Source organism: Myiozetetes cayanensis, unplaced genomic scaffold (assembly GCF_022539395.1).
Source record: "Myiozetetes cayanensis isolate MyiCay16 unplaced genomic scaffold, myiCay2020 scf2-11, whole genome shotgun sequence".
Classification (NCBI taxonomy): domain Eukaryota; kingdom Metazoa; phylum Chordata; class Aves; order Passeriformes; family Tyrannidae; genus Myiozetetes; species Myiozetetes cayanensis.
This window is the reverse complement of record NW_026087411.1, coordinates 29,288,931-29,302,734: the sequence shown is the minus strand read 5'-3', so window position 1 is coordinate 29,302,734 and position 13,804 is coordinate 29,288,931. Positions and strand designations below refer to the sequence as shown.

Here is a 13,804-nt window from a genome sequence, read left to right as displayed (position 1 = left end):
ACTGTGCTCTGGTCTCTGTGTAAGAGAAGTCCAGATGGTCAAATCTGTCACTCACCAGGCCCCCCAGATCCAACCACAGGCATGCTGCTGTACTTATCAGTAGGCATATATAGACAGTTATGAGCTCTGCTGTTTAACTGGTCCTCTGAATGCATCTCTGCTTCACTATTTCAAAGAAACAACTTGTTAACAGTCTAACATCTGTTTAGCAAGTATGGTGTGAACTTTTTATGTATTATCACTGCAGGCATTGCATTTAGCACAAATAGAATATCCCTTTCCTATCTTATGTTTATTTTTAGCACCTTACCTCAATACAGTGAGTTAGCATGGGAGTTACAGAGCACATATACCTGTGCCAGCCGTGTCTTTGGGCCTGTCACTGACCCCCTTGCCTTGCATACCTATGAAAGCACTTCATGTACAAAAGGCTTGCCAATGTCCAAGTGTTCTAGCTGAAAATGAGGTCTTACTGCTTCAGTGATGAAACAGTTTAAGACTGAATTATGAAATGAACATCAGCAAATTTTGTTTCATTTTTCTGTTTTCTCTTAGACATTTAGATTTCTTTGAGATGGTCAGAAATGAAGACGACCTGGAACTTGCCAAGCGGTTTGACCTGGTAAGCTTTTCTTTGGAGTGCCTGAAATCGCCAAAGCTGAGCTTACATCCAGTTTGGATGTTTGATGCAACTTCCCTTTGTGCTCCCTGAAAATAATGTTTTACTTTGTTGCTGAGAGTGGCTGATGCTCTTGTTTTCACTCTTTCTCAGTTAGCAGGGAGGAGGTTTGTGATGTGTGAACAATGAAAACAGTGATCACACACAGAACTTCTGCCAAGTAGCTTTGATAAAAACTTCTTTCTTTTATTTGGCTGAAGGGTCAGGAGTGAAGAAGGTTCTCAAGCCTCCTTCTCAAGATTCTAGTCCTTATGATCCAGCTGCATTCTAGTTTCAGACATCCCCTTTACAGGGGTATGGGTGAAGGTTGGGCTCTTTTCCCAAGATTACAGGAAACTTTACTTAAGACTGTTACCTAAGGTCTTGTGGAGAGGAATGGTATTTTATAATGGGCAGATTTTAAAGATGAGCATAAAAAAAGGACAGTTTCCACAACCTCTAGCATCAGTAAGAAGCTGTAGGGTCCAGGATAGTTGTAGTCTCCTCTTTGTTCATGAACAACTCTTGCTGCACATTGATACAGAAAACTATCCCTTTCTTGATTAGCTTCTACTGTTTGTGCCAGCACTTTCTAGAACCCAAATGTTTTGCTTGCTCCAGAGCAGCTCTTGGTGGCTTTGCATGCCTCCTACCTTTCTAGCCCTTTACTTTGGAGACATTTTCCGTATCGGAGTAGGGATGACAATGGTGGTCTCCAAGGCCCATGTGTATGCTCCTCACTGGAACCTGCAGCTGGACATGGCAGGAGATTTTGCATGTCTTTGTGTTGATTGGATCTTTCACAGTTAATCAGGCTTTCACTGTGGAAGGTTTTTCTCTCTTCTTACTTCAGATCCACATTGATACAAAAAGTGCCTCTCAGATGTTTGAGTTGATCAAGAAGAGACTGAAGCACACAGACGCCTATCCCTATTTGTTATCCATCCTCCAGCACTGTTTGCAGATGCCATGTGAGTACATTTACAAATTTCCAGAGCCAGAAGTATTGGAGAACTAGGTGAAGCTTTGGTGCAGGTACAAGTTCACAGATAGCAGGGCACACACTGCCCTTGTCTTCTATTCAGAACTTGGCTGTGGCTGATGAAATTGGTATCTTACACTGACTGCATCCAGCAGATTTCTGTCACAGTATTTAAGGCAGCAGCTTGACCCCTCTGCACTTGCAAATAAAATTAAGTAGCTGAGACTTTCCAATTAGTCACTGACAGAGCTTTCAATGATTTTAAATTAGGAGTTTTAAAAAAGAGTCCTTGTGCTATAGATCAGGGAATTCCCAGAAATAGATAGCATTTCAAATACTAAAAAAAAAAATGCACTGAGGAATTTTTCTGATGAACAATATGGTATTGAAAGCTGTTCTGTCACTGGGAAATTCCACAGTAAGTCTTCAGGCTGCTGTCTCATGACAATTCATCAGTGGAGAGCTCCTGATACTCAAAGTGAAAAATAATACTGGCACTTTTTTTCAAAAGAAGTGATAGGAATCTTCTTGTTTACTGTAATAAAATATGTCAGTTATGCTTCTAGAGTGTAGCAGCTGAGGAAATGCATAGAAAGATCACTAAAGAACTGCCTGCCCTGGTCCTGTTAGCTATCTGAGGTACTTTTATCCGTATTTGAGCAGTCAAACTGAGCAGGGAACATGAGGGAGATGTGCTGTTGTGTGTTTTTCAGAATAATGTGGTATTTTCTCAGGCTCTCATTAGATTCAAGTACTGCCATGAAGAAATTCAAACAGTTCTTTGTCTCAGTGGTCTCTTTGATAATTACTCCTTAAGACAGCACAAAAAATACATTTATGTATTGACTGGATTTTTTAGTGGCAAACTAGTGCTGTTTTAAAGAATATGAAGATCTGGGTTATGTAACTTAGCAAGCTGAGGTAAACTCTGTATTGCTCTGGCTCTTCTGTTTTGATATCCATGGAATCAGTCCCTTGAGTTCAATTTCTGTTCTTTATCTCTACACTATTTGGTCATATTTATATGAATTTTTTATACCATTTGAGTTTTGCTGACCTGTAGATAACCAAGCATGCAGATAGAACATCTGATTGTTTTTTACAGTGCCTGATCATGATGTTACCTAGTTACCAAAAAAATCCCAACCCAGCATCAAGACCCAGAAAATACTGAGTAATGACTATCACAAAGAAATCACTTTCCTAGAGGTTTAAAGTGGAAGTTAGAGCTAACCTGTCAAAAGGGTTGTACAGCCAGAATGTGCAAATCAGGCACCAAGTCACCTATGCCTGTTATGTCCTGTTACAATATACCAGGTGTTTGTAAATTATCTGCTCATGACAGTTCAGAGTTAGGCTTTTTGTTCTGTTATTTATTACATACAGGATTGAGATGGAAGGTGGAAAGGAAAGAATGCCAGTTTGTCGGCAGATCTGTGCACTTTGGCATGGAATTGGAAGTTCTCATGGGTTGGTCTTTTTCCATACAGATAAGAGGAATGGAGGAAACTTCCAGCAGTGGCAGCTGTTGGACAGAATACTCCAACAAATTGTTCTTCAGGACGAACGAGGAGATGATCCAGATATAGCTCCATTGGAAAACTTCAATGTCAAAAATATCATTAAAATGTAAGCTGCATTATTGTTTATTTCTGTTATGCAGGTATATGATAAGTATGCAGATTCTTAATAAACAGAATATCATATATGAGGAGTTTTTTATTTTAACTTACAGCTTCTCATTGCTCTCATTAGCAAATAGTTTCCTTCTAGTGACATCTTAACTTGGCAGTATTTTCTAACAGAGTCCTTACCTTTGACTTCTAATTTCTATTAAATATTAAGCTGGTTAGAAGAGCAATTAAAAATACCATTCCATAATGAGGCTTCCTCATGTGCCTTTTTTCATTCCAAATGTTCTTGAAAGTTTTCCTTGATATTAAAAACAATAAAATAACATCATCATCTATATTTTGATCTCGTTCCTCACTAATGATCACAAAGTTTAGAAAAATTGAAAATACTGGAAAGCAGCCCCCACCTAGCACACAAAACCTCTTACCTTTTCATAAAATGTCTGCTTGCTCTCACCCACAGACTTGGCTGAGGGCACTACCATTATTTTTTCCCATAGGATACATCATTTGAGAAGTCTAGCTACATGAGCTGGCTCTCATCTCAACTTCCCTGTTCTCAGTCCTTTTTTAGCCAAACTTTTGGACTCTTCATTCCATCCAACTTCCTCTGCAGGTAATTCACGGCCCATTACCCTTCTGAATTATCCATTGAAAAGAGCATTTTATAGAACATAAACCCTATATGAACCCAAATTCTCCTGTACTAAAAATCTTACAAAAATACCTCTTGTTACAGGCAGGAGCCAAAATAAAAACTGATTTCCCATCATGGAAAAATACACTGGTGCTGATTTCTTTCTGTGCCTTTGGATATCAGACTTCATTGTAGATCTCATGCCCGATCTTCCCGTTCTACTTTAATAGCTACTCCTCATTCTGCATATCTAATCAATCCCCTGCATGCCCTGCATATTTTCTGTCAGTAATAGGAAATAGCTGTGCCAGTATGAGATATGAGAATTGCCTTGTTACTGATGTATTACCCAATAGATAAGCATCCTCCCTCCTTGGAAGAAAGAAAAAGATAGAGCCGGAGAAAGTAGAAAAAACAGTGGCAATGTGGTCTCATATTAAGGCTGGGGTAATTTGTGACCCATAGCAGCTATGATTATTTTAGTGATGATTTCTCTCTTTAAAAATAAGTAGACTTGCCACTTTGAGAGTATTACCTGAAGACAGGAATGTACTGGGATTTTTCCCCAGGCATTCCTTTATCCATTTTAATGACTTGGAGTAACAAGCCATCACATTTATATTAGCTGTTGGCTAAGGATCAAAATCTGGATCCAAACTGACCACTGGCATGATCCTGTGTAAACATGTACATTTGCCAGGTTACTTTTTGCTGATACCCACACATAATGGCCATTTGCCTTTTGGCTTGGGTAGCTCAGAACAAGTTTAAATGATCTGATTTCATCTTGCAGGCTGGTGAATGAAAATGAAGTCAAGCAGTGGAGGGATCAGGCAGAGAAGTTCCGGAAAGGTGAGTGCATCCTCTGTGCTTGGTTAGGAAAAAGAGGAGGCAAGACTGATCCCAATTCATACACAGAGCAGCAAGCAGCAGAGCTGGGCACAACTTTTCCTTTTGCAGACAAACCCTGCTTTGTTCCCTCGTGTACATTTTGTCTTATGGTGATCAGTTTATGTGTTTCATAGGATGGAAGTTCTCCTAGTCCTCATGTGTATTGATTGTACAGTCTAACTGAAACTTGGACATTGCTGTCTTGATCACTGAAGGTCATTGTCAAGGCAGTCAGACTCTATTTTCTTTTTCCTGCTTTCATTATACATCCCCAGTTGAACTGACAGATTTGTCAGCTTTATTTCATCATAGCCAGCATCTCTCCAGGGACTGTTCATGAGCTTTATTTCATCAGTCCCACTCGTGTATTCCCCCTAGACCATGCCGAGCTGATGAGCAGGCTAGAGAAGAAGGAGCGGGAATGTGAAACAAAGACCCAGGAGAAAGATGAAATGATGAAGACACTGAACAAAATGAAGGACAAGCTACAGAAGGAATCCTTGGAGCTGCGCCAGACCCGAGACCAGATGAATGACCTGGTGGCTCAGCTTAATGAGTTCTCGGTATGAGACTGGTAGTCTTCCCCACCCTTGTTTAAAGCCTGCTAACTAGTGAATGATGAACAAAAGCATATTGTGAGTGAAACACTTCCATGGTCACTATAGAGAATACTTAGCTTTTAGCTAAGACCAGTATCCCTGAGCTGGTGGTGTAGAATGGTTAATGCATGGGCTGGCTGTTCCATTCCTTCTCCTCAGCCACCTTCCTTGTAGGAGCTTCTGAGGCACATGTGTCCTCCTCCAGCCATAATTTTTACTGCTGAGTGGGGTGGCCCTGGCTTTTATTTCAGTGGACTAGAGAGAAACCTCCCCGATATGAAAGTGTATTTAGTGAAGAAACAGGATTCCTATCATGCTGCAAGAGCATCTGTACTGCCCTGAAGCTCTGTAGAAGTGACATTTGCAGTTGTTCCCTCCTGCTTGCTGCTCCTTCTATCCCAGCAGTGTGCCTGAGCCACAACTCACCAGAACACAGCCCTGAGAAGTTAGACACTGCAGAAAGCAGATTCATTCCCTCCTCCCCTCTCCCACTTTGCATTAGTGGGGCCTAATGACAGGTATTCAGTATTTCAAACCCTTAGCTTTTAAACCCAGAGTTCATAAGTTCATAAGATTGAACTTTCCTCTTTTTCATACATAAGGAGAAAATAATACATTTTGGCTTCTTTTACTAGCTTTCTGTTTTTCTGAGCCATTTATGGTTCCTTTTTTCAAGCTCTTCTCCACAACTTCAAGAGCTTGAAACTTTCTCTTAAATGAAAGCTGAGATTCCTCCCTTTATTGCATGGCTTTGAGTGCAGGAGGCTTTAAAGAAAACATCAAATATTTTGAGACTTGTAATAAAATCACATCAGCTGGCAACATGGAGTTATTGTGCCTTTTAAACTGCTTTCTTTTTCTCTTTTTTTTTTTTTTTTTTTTTCCAGCAAGGGGGCGGCATTTCCTTCCCACCTCCACCACCCCCTCCTCCAGGCGGTCCATTAGCTTTGTCCTCTTCTCACATGTCTGAGAATTTGCCACCACTGCCACCTCCTCTGCCTTTCTCCAGCTGTCCGCCTCCTCCTGCTCCACCACCTCCTCCAGGAGGGCCTCCTCCTCCACCAGGAGCCCCACCTTTCTTCAGCATGGGAGTGCCACCCCCTTCAACAACCTCTTTCAGCACCAGTGGCGTCAGTCTGAAGAAGAAATCTATCCCACAGCCTTCACACCCACTGAAATCCTTCAACTGGGCTAAACTGAGCGAGGTAAGAAACTGCAGTACCCTCAGAGTTAACTGACCTCCTAATTAAACCTATGTGTTGATTAATGCTGTGAATGCAAGTGATAGAAACAAGTGATATTGTGGCTTTCTGTGAGCTGAGGTCAGTATGTGTCATTAATTGTCTGGAGGAAGTCTCAAGACAAGTCCCAGTTCTCCAGCAGTGCGGTGCATCTCCCGTGGTGACCGAGGTGCTGGGTAGATTGAGCTGCAGTGGATCTGGCCGTGCTATTGGTTAAGCAAAGCTGGAGTGGGGCTGAATACATAAGCCAGAGCTGGACACCTCCAGGACGGTTGTTCCAGAGCTGCCCTCACATGTGCACCAGGGAAGAGGATGACCAGAGCCAATATGGGCAAAAACATGGTGAGAAGCAGCTGCAAAACCGTCTCTACTCTGACAGGAGCCATCACCAAGGAGAGAAAGGTGGCCTGATTCACTTCACCATCTGTTCATGGCCATGAGGGAAGCTGCCTTTCTCCTTGCATGGATAGAACTCTGTCTCTTGGGGATAAAACTCTGAATTGACAAAAAGCCAAACAGACGACTTGGATTCTTCCTGTTGCACTCATTTTCTTCTACCTTGGTTGGGTCCCCTTCCCCTTCACTTCTCTCTCTTCCTTCTCTCTCTCTCTCTCATTCTCTCTCTTTTTTTTTTCCCCTTCCCCTTCTCTTTAGGTCTTAATTTTTTTAACTGATTTAGAAAGAAAAAAAGTGTCTGTGTTGAGTTTGGATAGCTGCCTAGAAACCCAGGTTCTCTTTTAGACTGAAACTCACCCAGGGCCCAACTCTGGCATTTGGAATGAGTGTCCAGGGACCTCTGGAATGCCACAAGAATTCTCTCTCCCCCTCTCTCCTTTTCTTTAAAATAAAGTGAAGTGAAATATTTGCTGCACCGTCTGTGCTTGTCTATCAAGGCCACGTGGGGGGTGTGGGAGAGAATGTAAGGATGAGGATTTATTTTCCTTTGCAGAACATGGGACTTAGTGCTCTGAAGAAAAGAAATAATAACTAATATATGTATATGTATGAATGTATATGAAAAAGAGAGAGTCACAGGTGTTTCTGTTTAGTGTACAGTAACTGTAGGCTTATCCTGCCCTCTGGATAAGAGTGAAGGCAGCTGTGCTAATAAAATTGAAGACCTGGGTGGTGAGTGGCTAAAAGACACTATTTCGAGGAAGGCACAATAGTTGGAAAATAGGGCATAAGAGGGTGGGGCCTTCGTTTTGGGGTGTCTACCAGTGTTAGTGTTTTGACCTAGTAAGGTTTCTGCAAACAGCAGGGGCTGTTTGAAACAGCACCTGTGTTTGAGACACAGGTAGCTCACCTTGTTACTTGGGTTGCACATTGTTATGGAATCATTTAATTCCACTGACTGCTGGAGGAGCACATATATTTTGGTCATCTTCATCAGTCATCCTGGATGCCCTGATTCTATATCAGGCACTTTCTTTCTGTTCACAGGGATATGAGTCCTCTGAACGCAAAGTCCATGGGTAGGTTGGATGCCCTCATCATGCGTTTTTTTACCTTTGCAGCACTTTTGTGGTGCTCTCCTGAACTGTCAGAGTAGCAAGATTTTAAAGAGTGAATAAATTAACACTACATTTACATTCCTCTATTTTAAAAGATCCCCCCTAGTTAGCAAAGAGCTCAGGCACCATGGAACACAGAAAGGTGAGAGGACACAGTGTTGGAAACAGCTGTACACAAATTCAGGGCTGCACCAAGGTCAAATGTGTTATTTTGCTCTTAGTTATCTCTGCATACTGTTTAGACCACCCTTCTCAAAGTAGTTTGTACAGAGTCTCTCCCTAAAGTTTCTCAAGTAAGTGTGAAAATGATGCCAGGATTAAGGCAGCCCACATGAGAGCAAACTCCTCTCTGTCCATGCAGCCTGACTCAAGGGAGCGAGAGAAAGCCAACAGAGCCCAAGAGCAATGTGGACAGGACTGGCTGAGAGGGATTTGTTTGCAATATACTTCCTCAGTAGCGGAATCAAGGCAGTTCTCCAGGGCAAGTCATATGACACCTCTTTTCCCAATGCTGATTTTGTGTTTGGAAGGAAAGAACTGAGCTGTTGGGTGTTAGGAGAAAGATCAAATATAGTCACATTCTTAGCAGTTGACAATAACAGATTGTCCACAGTTCCCGTGGGCACCACGAGAAAAGGTTTGACTGGAAAGTATCCGTGCTTCTAACAAGGAAACTCCACCAACCCACTAATTTCCATTGAGAATTAAGGATTTTTTACTAGCTTTGATGTGAGCTGATGATCAGTGGCAAAGCCATTTAGATGAGTGGATTGGCTGAATTCCGATGAAGCCCTTCCACACCACAGCTCCATTCATACAGCACTGTAACATCATCTGTGAATTCCATTCATACAACACTACAATAGTGCTAGTGCCAAGGGTCTCAGTTTTTTAAGAAAAAGATATTGCAATGTAACCACTGTAATATCCTGGAAAGATTCCTTTCTTTGTTTCTGGGGCAGCCATGCTCTCTCTCTCTCTGAATTTTATACAACGCCCAAGGTCAATCAGGGACCAGACTTTTATGGTTTATTCAAATGATGGACTGGTTTCAAGCACACTGGAAGTATGGATTAATAATTCCCTATTTATTAAATATAAACATATAGATTTTAAGTTCTCAGAGCAAACCAGTCCAACCTTCAACTGCTTTGTTTGTTATCTCATGGCTGGAGAAGCAGCTTCCCATTCAGAGTCAGGCTGGTGATGACTCCTGTCAGTGATCTCAGGGAGGCTTTCTTTAGCCACCTGTAAATAGACCTGACTAAAATAGTCTCAGAGAAAGATATTTGTTCTACATAGCATATAGGACTTTTTCAACAACCCAAAGCGCACACACACACAAAGCCCTGAAAACCCAAAACAACCAATCACCCAAACAGAAATGTCCATTTTGACACTTTTTTTTTTCTTTTAAAATGTTTCTGTAATGTTGTTGATGATTCTGTTTTCTGGAACTTTCTTCCTAAAAGCAATCTGAGTATCATAGCAAAGAGTGATGCAGGACTGCTGCCATAGATTCAGAATTAATGAAAAGAGTTCTAAAAAATCTCAGTGTGAAACTACTCATAATAACTGTGGTGGTGCTTAGTCCTACAGTAAGATAAAACAGCTTTCTTAAGTAACCAACAGGTCAGAAATAGTTTTTGCTCAAAGTGGATTTTTCTTACACTGAAGAAAGGATGTGATATCAAGAGAGAAGTTTGGAAAATGCATTGTGTTTATATCACTTTTTCAGATTCCTAATGGACTTCTGAACTAAAATTTTAAGTTTCTTCCACTTCTCTGGTTAATATTCTCCAAATATTAGCCTATTAATGAGCAGGATTGCCTGCTCCAGTATTCACAGGACACTTATCATTCCCATGGTATCTCTGGACCTGCAGGTCAAACAAAAGTACTGCAAATTTTCACTCATGCTGTGAGGTTATTGAGTCATGATGTTCTTTGATGGCTTCCAGAATATCATTATTTATATCTTTCAAGGTGAATAAAATCATCTGTTAGATGTAGCAGAGGACAACATGATATGACTCGTAACTCCATGAAATGCTGTCATTCTCTAATCTTGGTTGGTCTCAGCAAACTGGGATTCATTATAAAGGTGAAATGATGTAACTGTTGCAGCTGCAACAAGTGAATGGTTAAATGCAATGTACCAAAAGCTTAACTTGATGGAGCAAATGCCTTGTCAATACTTGTTCTGATAATACAATGTTTCCTGCCTTTGTGTGTACTACCATTTTGTTAGAGGATGTTGGGAAGTATACTTCATAGGATTTGCTTCTCAAGGCAGGCAAAAAAAAAAGCAGAGCAAACCACAGATCTTGGAAGACTTGTAGAGTGAATAAATGAATGATTGAATAAATAAATAAGATGGAAAGAAAAGCGTGTTACAGATGAAGTGACTGCTTTCTTTTTTAGGTTCTATTTTTTTCTTTTTAAGGACAGAGAAAAAAAAGAAAAGAAATAATAAAAAATTTAAATTGTTATTTGAGGACCATAAGTATTTTTTATGGTGTTGAAGAAATCATTTGTCATAGCAACCACATGATGCAGGTCTGTTTCTCTTAAAATGCTTAGTCTTCTCTGGCTGATGGCAAGGAACTATCAGCCAGTTAATCTGTAACTGTGTATCAAGAGCTCATTGTAGGAAATTATCTGACAGCAATATGAAAGTTTTCAAGGAGAGAGCTGATGGTAGAAGGGACAGCCCCATTGGAAGTGTTTTGTGTAGCAAATTATGTTTATACCTCTGCCTGCTTTGATTTTTTTTTTGACTGGATTAACACTAAAATTGTGTTGCTTTGGTCCAAGTTCTGTTTGTGCATGCCATTGCACTGTGTGCTGCTTTGGAATCTCTCTGCTACAAGTAGCATACATACCATCCTGTAGAGGACCAGATTCAACCCGGGTCCTAAAATGAATCTGAATTCAAATTAGGATAATTTTCATTGGGTTGTTTTCCTCAGAAAGTATGGACAAGAACTACTCACTGCAATCCCTTTTGAGTCTCAGAATTTCCTGTTCTGGCACCTCTGCAGTTCATTCACACTAGACTGTTCTGTAGCACATTTTCACTGTTCTTGCCATTAGTGAGGAAACTTTAATCCTGTGAGAGTTTTGCAGCTGGACAGGTAGATGTGCAAAACTCTAATGAGTAGCTGTCTCTAGAGTCACATCCAACATATGCCAAACACTGAATACAGCTTTTTGCCTTCCTCAGGGCTCTATCCCAATGATAACTCCAAGGGCTGCTCCTGAAGTCATGTCCGTTGGCTCCTGTCAAGAAATATTCTTCCATTTCAGTGCTTGATGGGACAATCTCAAACAGTGAGGCAGTGGGAGAACTGCTCTGCTGTTCAAATACATCCCTTAGGATTTATATTCCATAGTTTATAACGCCAGACTGGAAATTGAATGAGAACGATCACTCTGTCTGAATGCTTCTGGCTAAGATTGGCAGCAGAGTTCAGTGTTAGGATAAAATGAAAATTAGCTTTGTCTCCTATTCCTTTGGCTGAGATGAGCCTCACAAACTTGTTTGCCGTGTTACAGTCACAGGGTCATGATGTTCTTCCCACTATGGAAAGAAGAGCCACACTGATTGCGAGGGATGATACAGTGGTATTGGTGAGCCTGCTCAGGGATGGGTGCTGCTCCCGCCTAGGATATGCTCTTATTGTAAATAGCACTGCAGACACCCCTCCTCGCCCTCAGGCACTCACAGGCCATCTCTGGAGAGAGGGTGTTGGTTTTTCTCCACAGTCTCTGCCCTGCCAGGAATTTCCTCCAGAATGCTTCACACTTTTATTTCCCCCTCATTTTATCCTCCCATTAGTTTTTTTCCTTGCTCCTTGAGCCTTGTGGCTTACCACATTTCCCTCATTCCTTTGATGACTCTGAATGGGAAGTAGAGCCTGTTCCTAATTAGTTCTGATAATTAGGTGTTAATGCACTTTGCTGTGGAGGTACAAGTCAGGTACTTCTGAGCTGGAGCCTCTGTGAGGGTTTCATTGCTGTTGCTTGCTGTTCCTGGCTTTCTCTGCACCAGTGTTCTTCCGGCTCTTCATCTCCTGGGGTTTGCTTAGGTCTTTTTTACAATCCCTTCTATCCATTTCTTTTTTCTTTTAATCAATGACTTCCTTATTTTTTATTAAAGTACAATAAATGTACTTTATGTACCTCTTTAACTAAATGAACTGAAAGATAGTGGTGTCAGGTATGAAGAGCAAGCTTTCCTTTTCTAAATGGGCTATTGCCCAAAGCTTGTCTCACACAACATGCACCTTAACAGTCAGTAGGAAGGAGAAGGTAGTTCAATCTTGGTGTCCTCTGCCAGCAAGGGTATCTGTCCTGAGAATGTCAGCAGGAGACCCAAGACCTTAATCTAGTTTAGGATGATTGCTGCTTAGCCAATTCATGTACTACGAGAACCTGTGTTGTCTGGGGTTGCTGGACAGCAAAGTAGGAGGAGTCTGTGCCTGTCTCACTCCATGCTAATCATCTGCCAGACAGCCAGGATTCCCTGGCATTCAGGATAATGTATCATCACAAGGGTTGTGAACATTTCCAGTTAGTGTGGATGGTGCTTTTTCAGAGATCTGGCTATAGTCTATGTCTATCTGAGTTGACAAAGACCTCATGTAGAAAAGGGAGTTTATGTGATAGGAAACAATTAGACTTCAAAGGCTCAGAGCCTTAAAAGTAAAATACAATAAAATAAAAATTTAAACTACTTTCACAGGCAGGAAGAATGAAAACCATGCACCCTTTGGGCTTTATAACAAAACCTGGCAAAATTTGCAAGAGGGAAGATGTGTCTGGGGATTGTCATGCATCACTGTCTTTCCTAGGCTCTTTCCTCCTGATGAGGGAGGTGGTCTTCTTTCAGCAAGACCACAATCCTTGTGTTAGACAGATGGCCACTGTTGAAAGGAAGTACGCTGTGGGATCATGGATAATGCTTGAGATGTGGTCTGCTAGTCTTGGAATGTGCCTTTTCATCAGAGGCTTGCTGTGATGAAAAATACAAAATAGTATGTTTAAAAACAAACAAACAAACAAAAAAAAGCCACTATTTTTTCTCTTCTTTGACTCTTGAAACAAAGTGTACCCTCTAAAACAGCAGGAGTAGTACATAGGAATATGACCACTGAACACAAGAGTATGATCTATCCAAATGGGATTGGATGTTCTTAGCTAAAAGTTTTTGCTATCTCGTTAAAATATGACCTTTTCTTTTAGGAGAGGATCCATGGCACAATCTGGAATGAGATTGATGATTTAAAGGCATTCAAGGTACTGGATCTAGAAGATTTTGAAAAGATGTTCTCCGCGTATCAGAGACACCAGGTAGGGGTGAACTCTTCCGTAACTTGTCTTCCTTGAATTTTTGGAGGAGAAAAGAACATATGACACGTCTGGGCCCTTGTCCACCTACAGTCAGGCTGTATCATTTGATACTTTGCTACTGTTCAAAAAAAATCACAAGACCAAAAGAAATGGGGAGAGATATACAGGGCAGAGGATAACCTTCTCTTACTGACATACTTCACACTAATGGCAGCTCTCCAGCAGGTTTAATCTCTGTTTAATCTCAATACCCACTGCCTTCCAAAACCTCCTGAGCTTGATATTTATATTTG

The 13,804-nt window shown here is 41.1% G+C and overlaps 1 protein-coding gene across 3 annotated transcripts in view; it reads left to right on the top strand.

Moving 5' to 3' along the window:
- The window catches only part of DAAM2 (dishevelled associated activator of morphogenesis 2), a 201,005-nt gene that overhangs the window by 145,350 nt on the left and 41,851 nt on the right, over nt 1–13,804 (top strand). For all 3 annotated transcript variants that reach the window (XM_050314848.1, XM_050314849.1, XM_050314847.1), the window contains exons 9-15: nt 556–622; nt 1,512–1,629; nt 3,131–3,269; nt 4,705–4,763; nt 5,181–5,365; nt 6,289–6,606; nt 13,404–13,511. In XM_050314848.1, the coding sequence (XP_050170805.1) occupies nt 556–622; nt 1,512–1,629; nt 3,131–3,269; nt 4,705–4,763; nt 5,181–5,365; nt 6,289–6,606; nt 13,404–13,511 (994 nt within the window). The remainder of the gene's footprint in view (nt 1–555; nt 623–1,511; nt 1,630–3,130; nt 3,270–4,704; nt 4,764–5,180; nt 5,366–6,288; nt 6,607–13,403; nt 13,512–13,804) is intronic.